The 9,864-nt window shown below is 52.3% G+C and overlaps 1 protein-coding gene across 1 annotated transcript in view; it reads left to right on the top strand.

Annotated features, from left to right (window-relative positions):
- Nucleotides 1-5,464, top strand: part of lamc1 (laminin, gamma 1) — a 29,503-nt gene extending 24,039 nt beyond the window's left edge. Inside the window, exons 15-28 of the mRNA XM_068749024.1 lie at nt 57-210; nt 288-430; nt 523-701; nt 787-943; nt 1,012-1,217; nt 1,302-1,381; nt 1,466-1,603; nt 1,686-1,830; nt 1,927-2,076; nt 2,191-2,305; nt 2,403-2,602; nt 2,681-2,839; nt 2,922-3,021; nt 3,441-5,464. Of these exons, the coding sequence (XP_068605125.1) occupies nt 57-210; nt 288-430; nt 523-701; nt 787-943; nt 1,012-1,217; nt 1,302-1,381; nt 1,466-1,603; nt 1,686-1,830; nt 1,927-2,076; nt 2,191-2,305; nt 2,403-2,602; nt 2,681-2,839; nt 2,922-3,021; nt 3,441-3,697 (2,183 nt within the window). The 3' untranslated portion in view covers nt 3,698-5,464. The remainder of the gene's footprint in view (nt 1-56; nt 211-287; nt 431-522; nt 702-786; nt 944-1,011; nt 1,218-1,301; nt 1,382-1,465; nt 1,604-1,685; nt 1,831-1,926; nt 2,077-2,190; nt 2,306-2,402; nt 2,603-2,680; nt 2,840-2,921; nt 3,022-3,440) is intronic.
- Nucleotides 5,465-9,864: the final 4,400 nt, after the last annotated feature.

Consider the following 9,864-nt stretch of genomic DNA (forward strand, 5'->3'; position numbering starts at 1 on the left):
CGCTTCATGTGCTCAACGAAATCTAATCGGACCTCGCGGCCGTCTGTCCGGGCCAGCCTGCTCCTGCTCGCCGTTCGGGACGGCCGACCGACAGACCGGCTGCTCCCAGGTCACCGGTCAGTGCCGGTGCCTCCCCAACGTGGCCGAGCGCGACTGCGGCGCCTGCGAGCCCGGCTTCTTCAACCTGCAGAGCGGCGACGGCTGCGAACGGTCAGCTCGCGGCATCCCGTCGACTCTTCGCTCTAGTTTTTTTTGCGTCGTTCTGAAACCCCGACTCCTCGCCGCAGGTGTAACTGCAATCCCATTGGCTCCACCAGCGGTCAGTGTGACATCACCGGGGGGCAGTGCGAGTGTCAGCCCGGCGTCGCCGGCCTGCAGTGCCAACGCTGCGAGGTCAACTTCTTTGGCTTCAGCTCGTCGGGATGCAAACGTAAGTGTGGCGACTGAGCGACCGTGGTGGTGCAAGTCCGGAGCGTTTTCTGAGAGTGTGTGTGTGTGTGTGTGTGTGTGTCCCCCCCCCAGCCTGCGACTGCGACCCTGAGGGATCCCAGTCGGGACAGTGCAAAGAGGATGGCCGCTGCGCGTGTCGCCCCGGCTTCGTCGGCGCCCGATGCGACATGTGCGAGGAGAACTTCTTCTACAACCGCTCCACGCCGGGCTGCCAGCAGTGTCCCTCCTGCTACAGTCTGGTCCGGGACAAGGTGAGGGACGCCCCCCCCCCGGGTCAGCCGAGTTGCTTCACACGACCAGCCGAGCGGGATTGTCGGAACGCGTTTCCGTGTGCAGGTGAACCAGCAGCGGCAGAAACTCCACGAGCTGCAGACGCTGATGGACGACCTGAGCTCGGGTCAGGACGCCGTCGGCGACGAGGCCTTCGAGGATCGGCTGAAGGAGGCGGAGCGAGCCATTATGGAGCTGCTGGAAGAGGCTCAGGCCAGCAAAGGTGAGGGTCCGGCCGCGGCGGGCCCTGAAACAAGCCCAGCGCTGATGCCGTGACCTTTGACCCTTCAGACGTAGACCGGGGCCTGCTGGAGCGTCTGAACGCCATCAACAACACCCTGACGACCCAATGGAACCGGCTGCAGAGCATCCGCGACACGGTTGACGACACCGGCGCGCAGGCCGACCGCGCCCGCCACCGCGTCCGAGACGCCGAGGGCCTGATCGGCCGAGCTCGCCTGGAGCTGGACAAGGCCAAGGACGCCATTCGCAAAGTGGTGAGTGGGCGTGGCGTTGTTGGCATGGCAACAACAGGTCTGAGAGAGCTTGATTAACTAGGGGGGGGGTGTCGTCGTCTGCAGGACATCAAACCGCCCACCGGTACCGGGGATCCGAACAACATGACGCTGCTGGCGGAGGAGGCCCGGACGCTGGCGGAGAAGTGAGGAGCCGTCACGGGAATCATGGGAAACGGTTTCCATTCGGTCGCGAGTAACGTAAACGAAGCGTCGGCGTTCCCTCGCAGGCACAAGATGGACGCCGACCAGATTGAGAAGATCGCCAAAGACGCCAACGACACGTCGACCAAAGCGTACAACCTGCTGCTGAAGACTCTGGACGGCGAAGGCAAGACGAGCCGGGAGATCGAGGAGCTCAACAGGAAGTAGGTCTCAGTCCGGCGTACCATCTTTAAACCGAGAAAAGGAGCGTTTGATTCGGACGCCGGCTCTGATTCCGCCGTTCAGGTACAACGAGGCGAAGGAGCTGGCGAAGAATCTGGAGAAACGGGCCGACGAGGTTCAGGCCGAGGCCGAAGACGCCGGAGACAAAGCCCTGAAGATCTTCGCCAATCTGACCAGCCTCCCGCCGGTCGACACGCGGGCCCTCGAGGCGAGTCGTCCACGCGCACGGAACGGTTTTAATCGCGTACATTCAGGCGTCCGGCGAAGCTGACGAGGCCTCGGCGTGTTTTTTTTTTTTTTTTAGGACGAAGCCAGTAAGATCAAGAAGGAGGCGTCGGACCTGGACAAGCTGATCGATAAGACGGAGAAGGAGTACAGCGACCTCCGGGACGACCTGAAGGCCAAAGAGCAGGAAGTCCGCAAGCTGCTGGAGAAAGGCAAAAGCGAGCAGCAGGTATGTCGAAGGCGGTCGTCGTGCTAAGCTAACGCGTCCTGGCTGCAGGTGGCGCCATCCGGTGTTCACGCGGAGCGTCTGAGACGTTTGGGCTTCTCGCTTCCTGTTTCACAGACGGCAGATCAGCTGTTGGCCCGAGCCGACGCCGCCAAAGCTATGGCCGAGGACGCCGCGAAGAAGGGCCAGTCCACGTTCCGAGAGGCCGAGAGCATCCTGGACGACCTCAGAGGTGCGAGGGGGGGGGGGTGGGGGGTGTCGTTGCAATTGTTGCCGTGGTTACGGCCTCGTCTTCAGGTCTGAATCTCTTCCGTTTCATTCCCGATCAGACTTCGACAGGAGGGTCAACGACAACAAGACGGCTGCCGAGGACGCCTTGAGGAAGATCCCCGCCATCAACGCCACCATCGCGTCCGCCAACGAGAAGACCAGGCAGGCGGAGGCCGCGCTCGGCAACGCGGCCGCCGACGCCCGGGAGGCCAAGAGCAAGGCGGAGGAGGCCGAGAGGATCGCTAGCAACGTGCAGAAGGTACGACGGACGCAACCTGACACCTGACACCTATGAACTTTATTAGCTGACTTGCAAATGGACATTTTGTCCTCTCAGGGCTCAGCCAAGACCAAAGAGGACGCAGAGAAGGCTTTCCAGGACACCACCAAGCTGGACGACGAGGTCAACAGCATGATGGATCAGCTGAGCGCCGCCGAGCGGGAGCTAGCGAGGAAGAAGGGCGAGGTCGACCAAGACATGATGATGGCTGGAATGGTAAGAACCGCTACGGCTCTTCTTAAACACGGAGGGCGTCGTGGTGACCCGTGAGGTCTGTCCTCTGTCCTCTGTCCCCCAGGCATCAGATAACGCTAAACAGGCAGAGGACAACGCCCGCAAGGCGAAGAGCGCCGTGAAGACCGTTCTGGGCACGATCACCGCCCTGCTGGATCAACTGGGTAAGGACACGCTCGCGGTTAGCTTCCAATTTAGCATCAGCGGGAACCGGCACAAAATGGACTTCGGTTTCTTCCTTTAATGGTATTTATGTGAAGTAAAAATTGAGGGAGTGATTTAATTAAATTTAATAAGACGGTTTCGGACGAATTTCCAGTTCCCCTCCGCTTTCCTGAAAATGCCCACCGGCAACATTCCAGGAATGGAAACCGTGGAAACCAGCCGGAATTCCACCAAACTGGGATTTCATGAGAACTAATCTAGATATCAAAATGTCTATTTATAACTCTTTAATTGTGTTTCTGTGTTGTTGTTATGAGGCGGGGGGGGTCTGACATTTACGATCGTTACTTAAGGGACAGAGTTTTGTAGTTCTCATTTTCCTGTAGTCCACTTACGGAACGAACCTTCTCGTCTCTAGGACACATCGACAAGGTGGACTTGAGCAAACTGAACCAGATCGACGAGTCCCTGAAGAGCGCCAAAGGCAAGATGGCCAACGGCGACCTGGACAGGAAGCTGGCCGAGCTGAACGACGTGGCGCGGACCCAGGAAGACATGATCAACGACTACGACCGGCAGATCCACGAGATCCGCGCCGACATCGTCAACCTGAACGACATCAAGAACACGTTACCCGACGGCTGCTTCAACACGCCGTCTATAGAGACGCCTTAACCCCGCCCCCTCCTCCGACACGCCCCCCCCCCCCCTCTTCACATCTAACACTCAACTTTTACCAAAACGTTTCTTCCTCATTCTTTCACAAGAAGCCAATCATTTTCAAAGCCACGTTTTTAACAAAAGAGAATTTTATTTTTCCGTCTCGTTGTTTTTGAGACGCAGTAACGTGGTCACGCCAGAATGAACTCAGCGGCGTTAGAGAAGCCGCAAAAGAAGAAGAAAAAAAAAGCCAGAACCACAAACCCGACGTGACTGCACCCCAACGAGAGGGACGTTCCACCGGGCCGTTTCCCATCATGCCTCGGGACACCGTCTCAGCTCGCTGAACGAACGCCGCACGCTGTCGCCGCTACGCTTTCTTCTTAAAACCGTGTTTCCAGAAACCTCACAGTGAAGGAATCCTCTCGTTTTTTTTATTTTATTTTATTTTTTGCTGCTTTTCTCCCGAAGCTACAACGAAAACTGAAGAAAAGTATTTCACTTCCTTCTTTCTCCGACAGTGTTTTCCACCTGCAGCGAAACGACAGTTATTCTGCTGGAGCCCATTAAAACCTCTGAAGTCCAGAAAAATAGTAAAAAAATATATATATATATATAAATAAAACTACGTTTGAGGACTGGAGATTCCGTCGGCGCATCCGTACATCAGCTCGGACATCGGTCAAGCAGCGTCTCGTGTCCCGGCGTCACAACGGAGACAAACCTTTTAATGTTATCGTTTTTTTACCGATCGCACGTTTTCTTCCGGGCTAAATCCAACGCTATGCAACTTTGTACATTTTGCGTAGAATTTTTATCTGATACACTGGTGCTAATAATTATTTCAAATGTTATATTTTTGTGTGAATGTTTCTTATTTTTATTTTGTGTAAATATATGCTTAAATGATTCAGGACCGGCTGATTTTTTTTAAAAGAAAACTCCCGTCACGCAAAAAACGGCCGCATTATCACAATCAACTGAAACCTCCAGGTTAAATATCTATAAATAATCTACGATATCGTCTGTGGTATGTTATAACTATAATATGCTTGCTTGTATAGCGTCGCTGCCTCAATAGCAAAGCCAATATTTCCTTTGTGTTTTCACGCGTTAATTCAACCTAACTGAACGTTTTCAGCGCTTTGACCCGCCTGCCAATCGGGACATGCTTTTTAAAGGGTCGTCCCCCCCCCTCCCCCCTCGCGAGTCACCTCGCCGAGTTCATCTGCAAACGGGATGGAGCCCAAATCACAGTTTTGTGCCTTAATATAAAAAAAAAATTCACAGACCCAAAGATGCCATCCATGTTTCGTCCCACGACGAATATTCCTCGCGCCGGTGCAATCGGTAACCCCGCCGATTTAGTTTTTCAAAATAAAAACAATTATTGTCATCCAGCAGACGTTCCCAAAAAACAAATCAGCTCTGCAGATTTTAAAAGTGATCTTTCTCTTGAAAGAAAATCTTAGATTTTCAGTCGGCAGGTGAGCCGGACTTGTTTTTTGTCACCTGTCCTTTGATTTCCTCTCCATCCGGCGCTGGCAGGAGGTGCAGCACACACCGACGTGACCTAAACAGTATTTTAAGTTATAATGTACCAGTTAGTTGTGTTTCGGGCCGGTTGTCGTCGGTGGCGACGCGTGTGCTGCACGGCCTGGGGGGGGACGGGGGGACGTGGTCTGTCGTTTTTGCCGCCCTGTGAGAGGAGCTGACTGGACCCTGTTTTGTTCCCATGTGCCTGTAAATCCAAACTTAACATTTGAATAATAAAACTTTACTACAAGATTGTGAAGCCGTTTGTTCTGTTGGTCTGCATTGTCGTCTTTTTTTTTTTTACCGTTTTGAAGTTTACAGCTACTTCGGAGCTCTGTGGTTAACTTCCACGCCGGGAATGGAAACATTCAGGTGATGCTGTCCTTCCTAATAAACCAGTGTTAAAGTGCTTTCAGCTAAATGCTAAATGCAGCATGTTAGAAGAGACAATTAACTTTGTCTGCAATTTCAACTCGGAAAAAATTAGAGTTTAGGACTTTGATGCAATTAATGTGAACAAAAGTTAGTATTTGGTTGTAGATTTCTTTTTCTTTTTACTTTACAAAGCAGATTATTGCTGCGGTAACGATCCTATTGATCCCTTTCAGATCTAATCTACCTCTCTCTGTGGTTAGAAATAATTACAAAAAACAAGAGCACAAGTTCTAAACTCGATTTAAAAATATGTTATTTGTCTTTATGTTTCTATGGATGCAAACATTGTTTTTTCTCCAATTACCTGTACAGACCACCAGGTGGAGATAGAGTTCTGTTTGCTCCTCTGCTCGCAGACAGAAGGAGCAAGTTCTCATTATGAAGAGCTCAGCAGAGAAAATAGTAGTCAAATAAAGAAAGATGTAAATGCATTGAAATTAATATTTATTTCTATTTACTGTTTAATGGATTTTTGAAAAATATTTTTAGTCCCCCCAAGTTACCTCATCGGATATAATTTATGGAAGCAGAATAATAAAATAGTCTTAGTGACTTTATTAATAAAAAAACAGAGAGCTGAATTTAGGAACTTATTACAGGAGTCCATTCTATCGGCTGACGTCACGTTTCATTAAATCCTCATTCACAGGTGGGAACTTTTTTTCCATTGAATCATTCCTCGCGTGTTTGTGTTTGTGTTTGAATGGTGTTTTATTTGTACTCCAACTGTAACCGTCGAGTATTTGAACCCTTAATGCTTGTACTTTCACTCGTAATGAAGTACCTGTAGCGTGTGGTATCGTTATTACTGCAGTATTACTACAGAGTAAAAAAAAAAAGAACGCTCGACCTTGTCCCCACACTTGGCTTGCGCGCTTTCATCTGCCCCGCGGCGCGAGCCCCCGAGCGCGCGCCGGCTCTCGAGCTCGTGCGCTGCTCGGAGGAGGGGAGGGGCGGGGCAGCCGGCCGGGGGATCCGCTGACCGCTGTGTGAGTCCGCTCACTTCCAGCGGCTCACGCGGGGATTTAACATCCGCTTCTGGACGGCCATTTCCGGACGAGGAAGGAAAGTTTTTCGCCCTTCTGTTCGGAGTTTAATATCCCCCCCCCCCGCTAAGGTAGCCTGGGACAGCGGAACAATGAGGGAGTACCAGCCGGGCTGCCGGACCGCCGCCGGCTGCCTCGGCTAACTGCTAGCTAGCGGCTAAAACTAAAACTCGCCCCCGTGGGGTCGGACCTTATGTCGGCTTTTACCGCTCCGTAGCGCCGTCTAAAGACTCGAACCCCCCCCCGTATTTCCAGATTAATTATTCACTTCTGGTAAGAACGGAACTTTTTTCTCGTGTCGGATATGGAGACGGACTCGCTGGCGGGCGACGTGGACTCCGTGCACGGAGGACCGAGCCTCCTGGACCCACTTGTGGACCGTATCCTGGGGGACACCGTGTCCCAACTGCAGGGATGGCTCCGAGTGTACGGTAAGGACAGCGGCCACGCAGGCGGGGGGGTGTCCGGTGTCCGGTACTGAAGATGAGGTCGGACCCATAAAACATCTGTCCTCAGGCAGGGTAAATGTCCACACTGGGGGGGTCATTGTTGTGGTTCTCCATGCTGGGGGGGTGAATCTGGAGTTGTGGGTTCATGTCCCATTCCGTTTCTCAGCCAAAGCTGTTCTCCGTGACAGAATCTCACTCTGAGGGTCAATCGACCCTCGGCTGGGAATCGGTTGAGTTTATCAATCCGCGATCTTGAGACACAGCGTGGATTCCAAATAGTTTCGGGCTGCAGAATGTATGAATATAAATAAATTGATTACTTATCACTGTTTAGATTATTTGATTAATTGTTTCAGCTCCTCATGAAAGCTGTTTGTAGCACCGGGATCTAATGTGGGACTCGATAAATGTAGGTTTTAAAATTAAATGAATCTTCTCTGCGAGTCCTCGTGGCCGATCTAAGCACAGGCCCCGAACGCAGCACCGGTATCTGTGGAAGCAGGACTGTGTCAGGATGTTTGCCCCCCCCCCCCCCCCCCCCAGTTGGCACAGTGTGATGTCAGCACCCACTTTGTGCCGGTGATCTCACCCGGCCCGGCATCAGAACCATCACATACCTCAAATAGATCCAACAATGGCCGCCGCGCTTCACGAGCACCTCACCGGGGAAAAATGTCCAAATGAGACGTTCGTGTTCGGTCAGCGAGGCCGAGGTCAGCGGCTCATGATGATGATGATGATGAAGAATATATTTATTAGATGGAATGTTATCACGTTTACAGGTTCACTCAGGAATTGTATTCATATTTAAATATAGCAATTACACTTATTATTATAATCAGTTTCATTTACAAATAATCCTAGTCGAGCTAAACCCCCTGAAATCATAAATAAATCAACTTTATCCGGATATATTTGTAAAACGTATTTAATTATAACGTTTCTAGACGAGAGAACATCTCGATGTCGGGAAGCGACGGGACACGTTTAGCCTGTTTTAGCACAAAGGTTGGATGTCCGGGGGATCGTTGTAGTCGATCTAAGGAGGACCGACCCCCCCCCCCCCCCCATCCGGTGGGCCGTTATTGATCGGCTGACCGCTTCGATAATAATGGATGCGCTGATCTCGGCTGTTCTAATCCGTCCGTCGGCTGAAAGCATCAGCAGCGTTTTAACTGGAGAAAGGCTGCTGCTGTGTTTAAGCCTATTAAAGCCGACCACAGACCCCCCCCCCCCCCCCCCCCCCGGTGTGAGCAGTCACCATTCAGACCTTTCTCCCTGGACCGCCACGTCTTCTGCCCTTTCAGATCAGAAGCTGTAAATCTGAGACGAGCAGAAAAATTCAAGATTCTTTTCTTCTTTTCTTTTTAATTGATCTCGTTCAACAAGCCGTCGACCCGAGGCTTTAAATGATCATTACTCTCAGCAAGGAAACGAATCTATTGATCGGTATGGATCCCACATTGGTCTGGAGATGCTCCACATTCCCTCTGGGAGGTTCTGGGATCAGGACTGGACCTTCCCCTCCGCCCGCTGAGGTGGACGGGGATTGTGGGACTTTGTTGTGTCCACACCTGGGGGGGGTGAGGCGTGTGGGTTGGAGGGTTGCCCCCCCCCCCACCATCGTGACGGTTGATTCCTTTGAGGCTGCCGTGTGAAAACGGTATAAATCCTCAGTGCTTTTATTGGCTTGGAGGTGTAAGTCGGGGGTGGGGGGGGGGGGTCAGGCCTGCGGCGGTCTGTGGGACAATGGAGGCCGATCAGAGGAGGAAATGGAAAGTTCCTTCCAGGACGGCTGTTATCAGGACGGCTGCGGGCGTCGAGGCAGGATTTCCACTGCGAAACAAAACAAGCCTCGAGCTCCTCTGGACCAAAATAAGCCGCCGTCTATTTGAGGACGCGCGGTGGAAAAACACGGGAGGAGCTTCGGCGAGCTTCGGCGAGCTCGCCCTCCGAATGGCAGCGGTTTGATAGCGTGTTTCACCCAACAACAGAACCTCGCCCCTGTCGAAGGTCAGGTGACGTTTCTGAGCCCACAGACGTTTCTACGGCGTTTAAGTGAGCTAGCATGAGCGAGCTAACATGTCAACGCTAAACAGGAAGTAGTCTAGCTCCAGTCTTTTATACGTGATCGGGGTTTAAAGCTCTGGGCTTTACAGATCAATCGTTTTAACATCAGCGACGTCTTAACTCTGAAGATGAAACACAAGCGTGTAACGTCGGCTCCGACTGACTCCGACTTTCGTCCATTCTAAGCGAAGCGTTCTTTAGGACGTCTTCTTAGCGACCTTCACTCGGGTTTCCTGTCTCGTTTTCTGGCGCTGACGTCTGTCCTCACGTCGGCGACGGCGGCGAGGGCCCGCCGCCCCGCAGCAGGGGCTTGTGGGAGATTGAGCCAGGATTCCTGAATGCCCTGTCCCTCCCTCTGTTGGTATCCAGCGGCTGATCCATTGCTCTCTTGATGGTTATTTTTAGCCGGGGGGGGGGGGCTGCTGATGCCGGGTGTCGCTCCTGGTTTCCGGCTGGATGGAGACGAGGAGCCGACTAAGTGCCGTCTAATGGAACCGCAGGGCCGGGACATTTTTTTGTTGCTGTGATTCCGTCGCTCTTCCGTGTTTTCCGCCTGATTAACTATTTCCTTTCGCTGCACGCGTTTTCAGGAGCAGGAATGTTTGTCCCGTCAGACATTAATGCCAGGAAATGAACCCGACTCCTG

Source organism: Brachionichthys hirsutus, chromosome 15 (assembly GCF_040956055.1).
Source record: "Brachionichthys hirsutus isolate HB-005 chromosome 15, CSIRO-AGI_Bhir_v1, whole genome shotgun sequence".
NCBI lineage: Eukaryota > Metazoa > Chordata > Actinopteri > Lophiiformes > Brachionichthyidae > Brachionichthys > Brachionichthys hirsutus.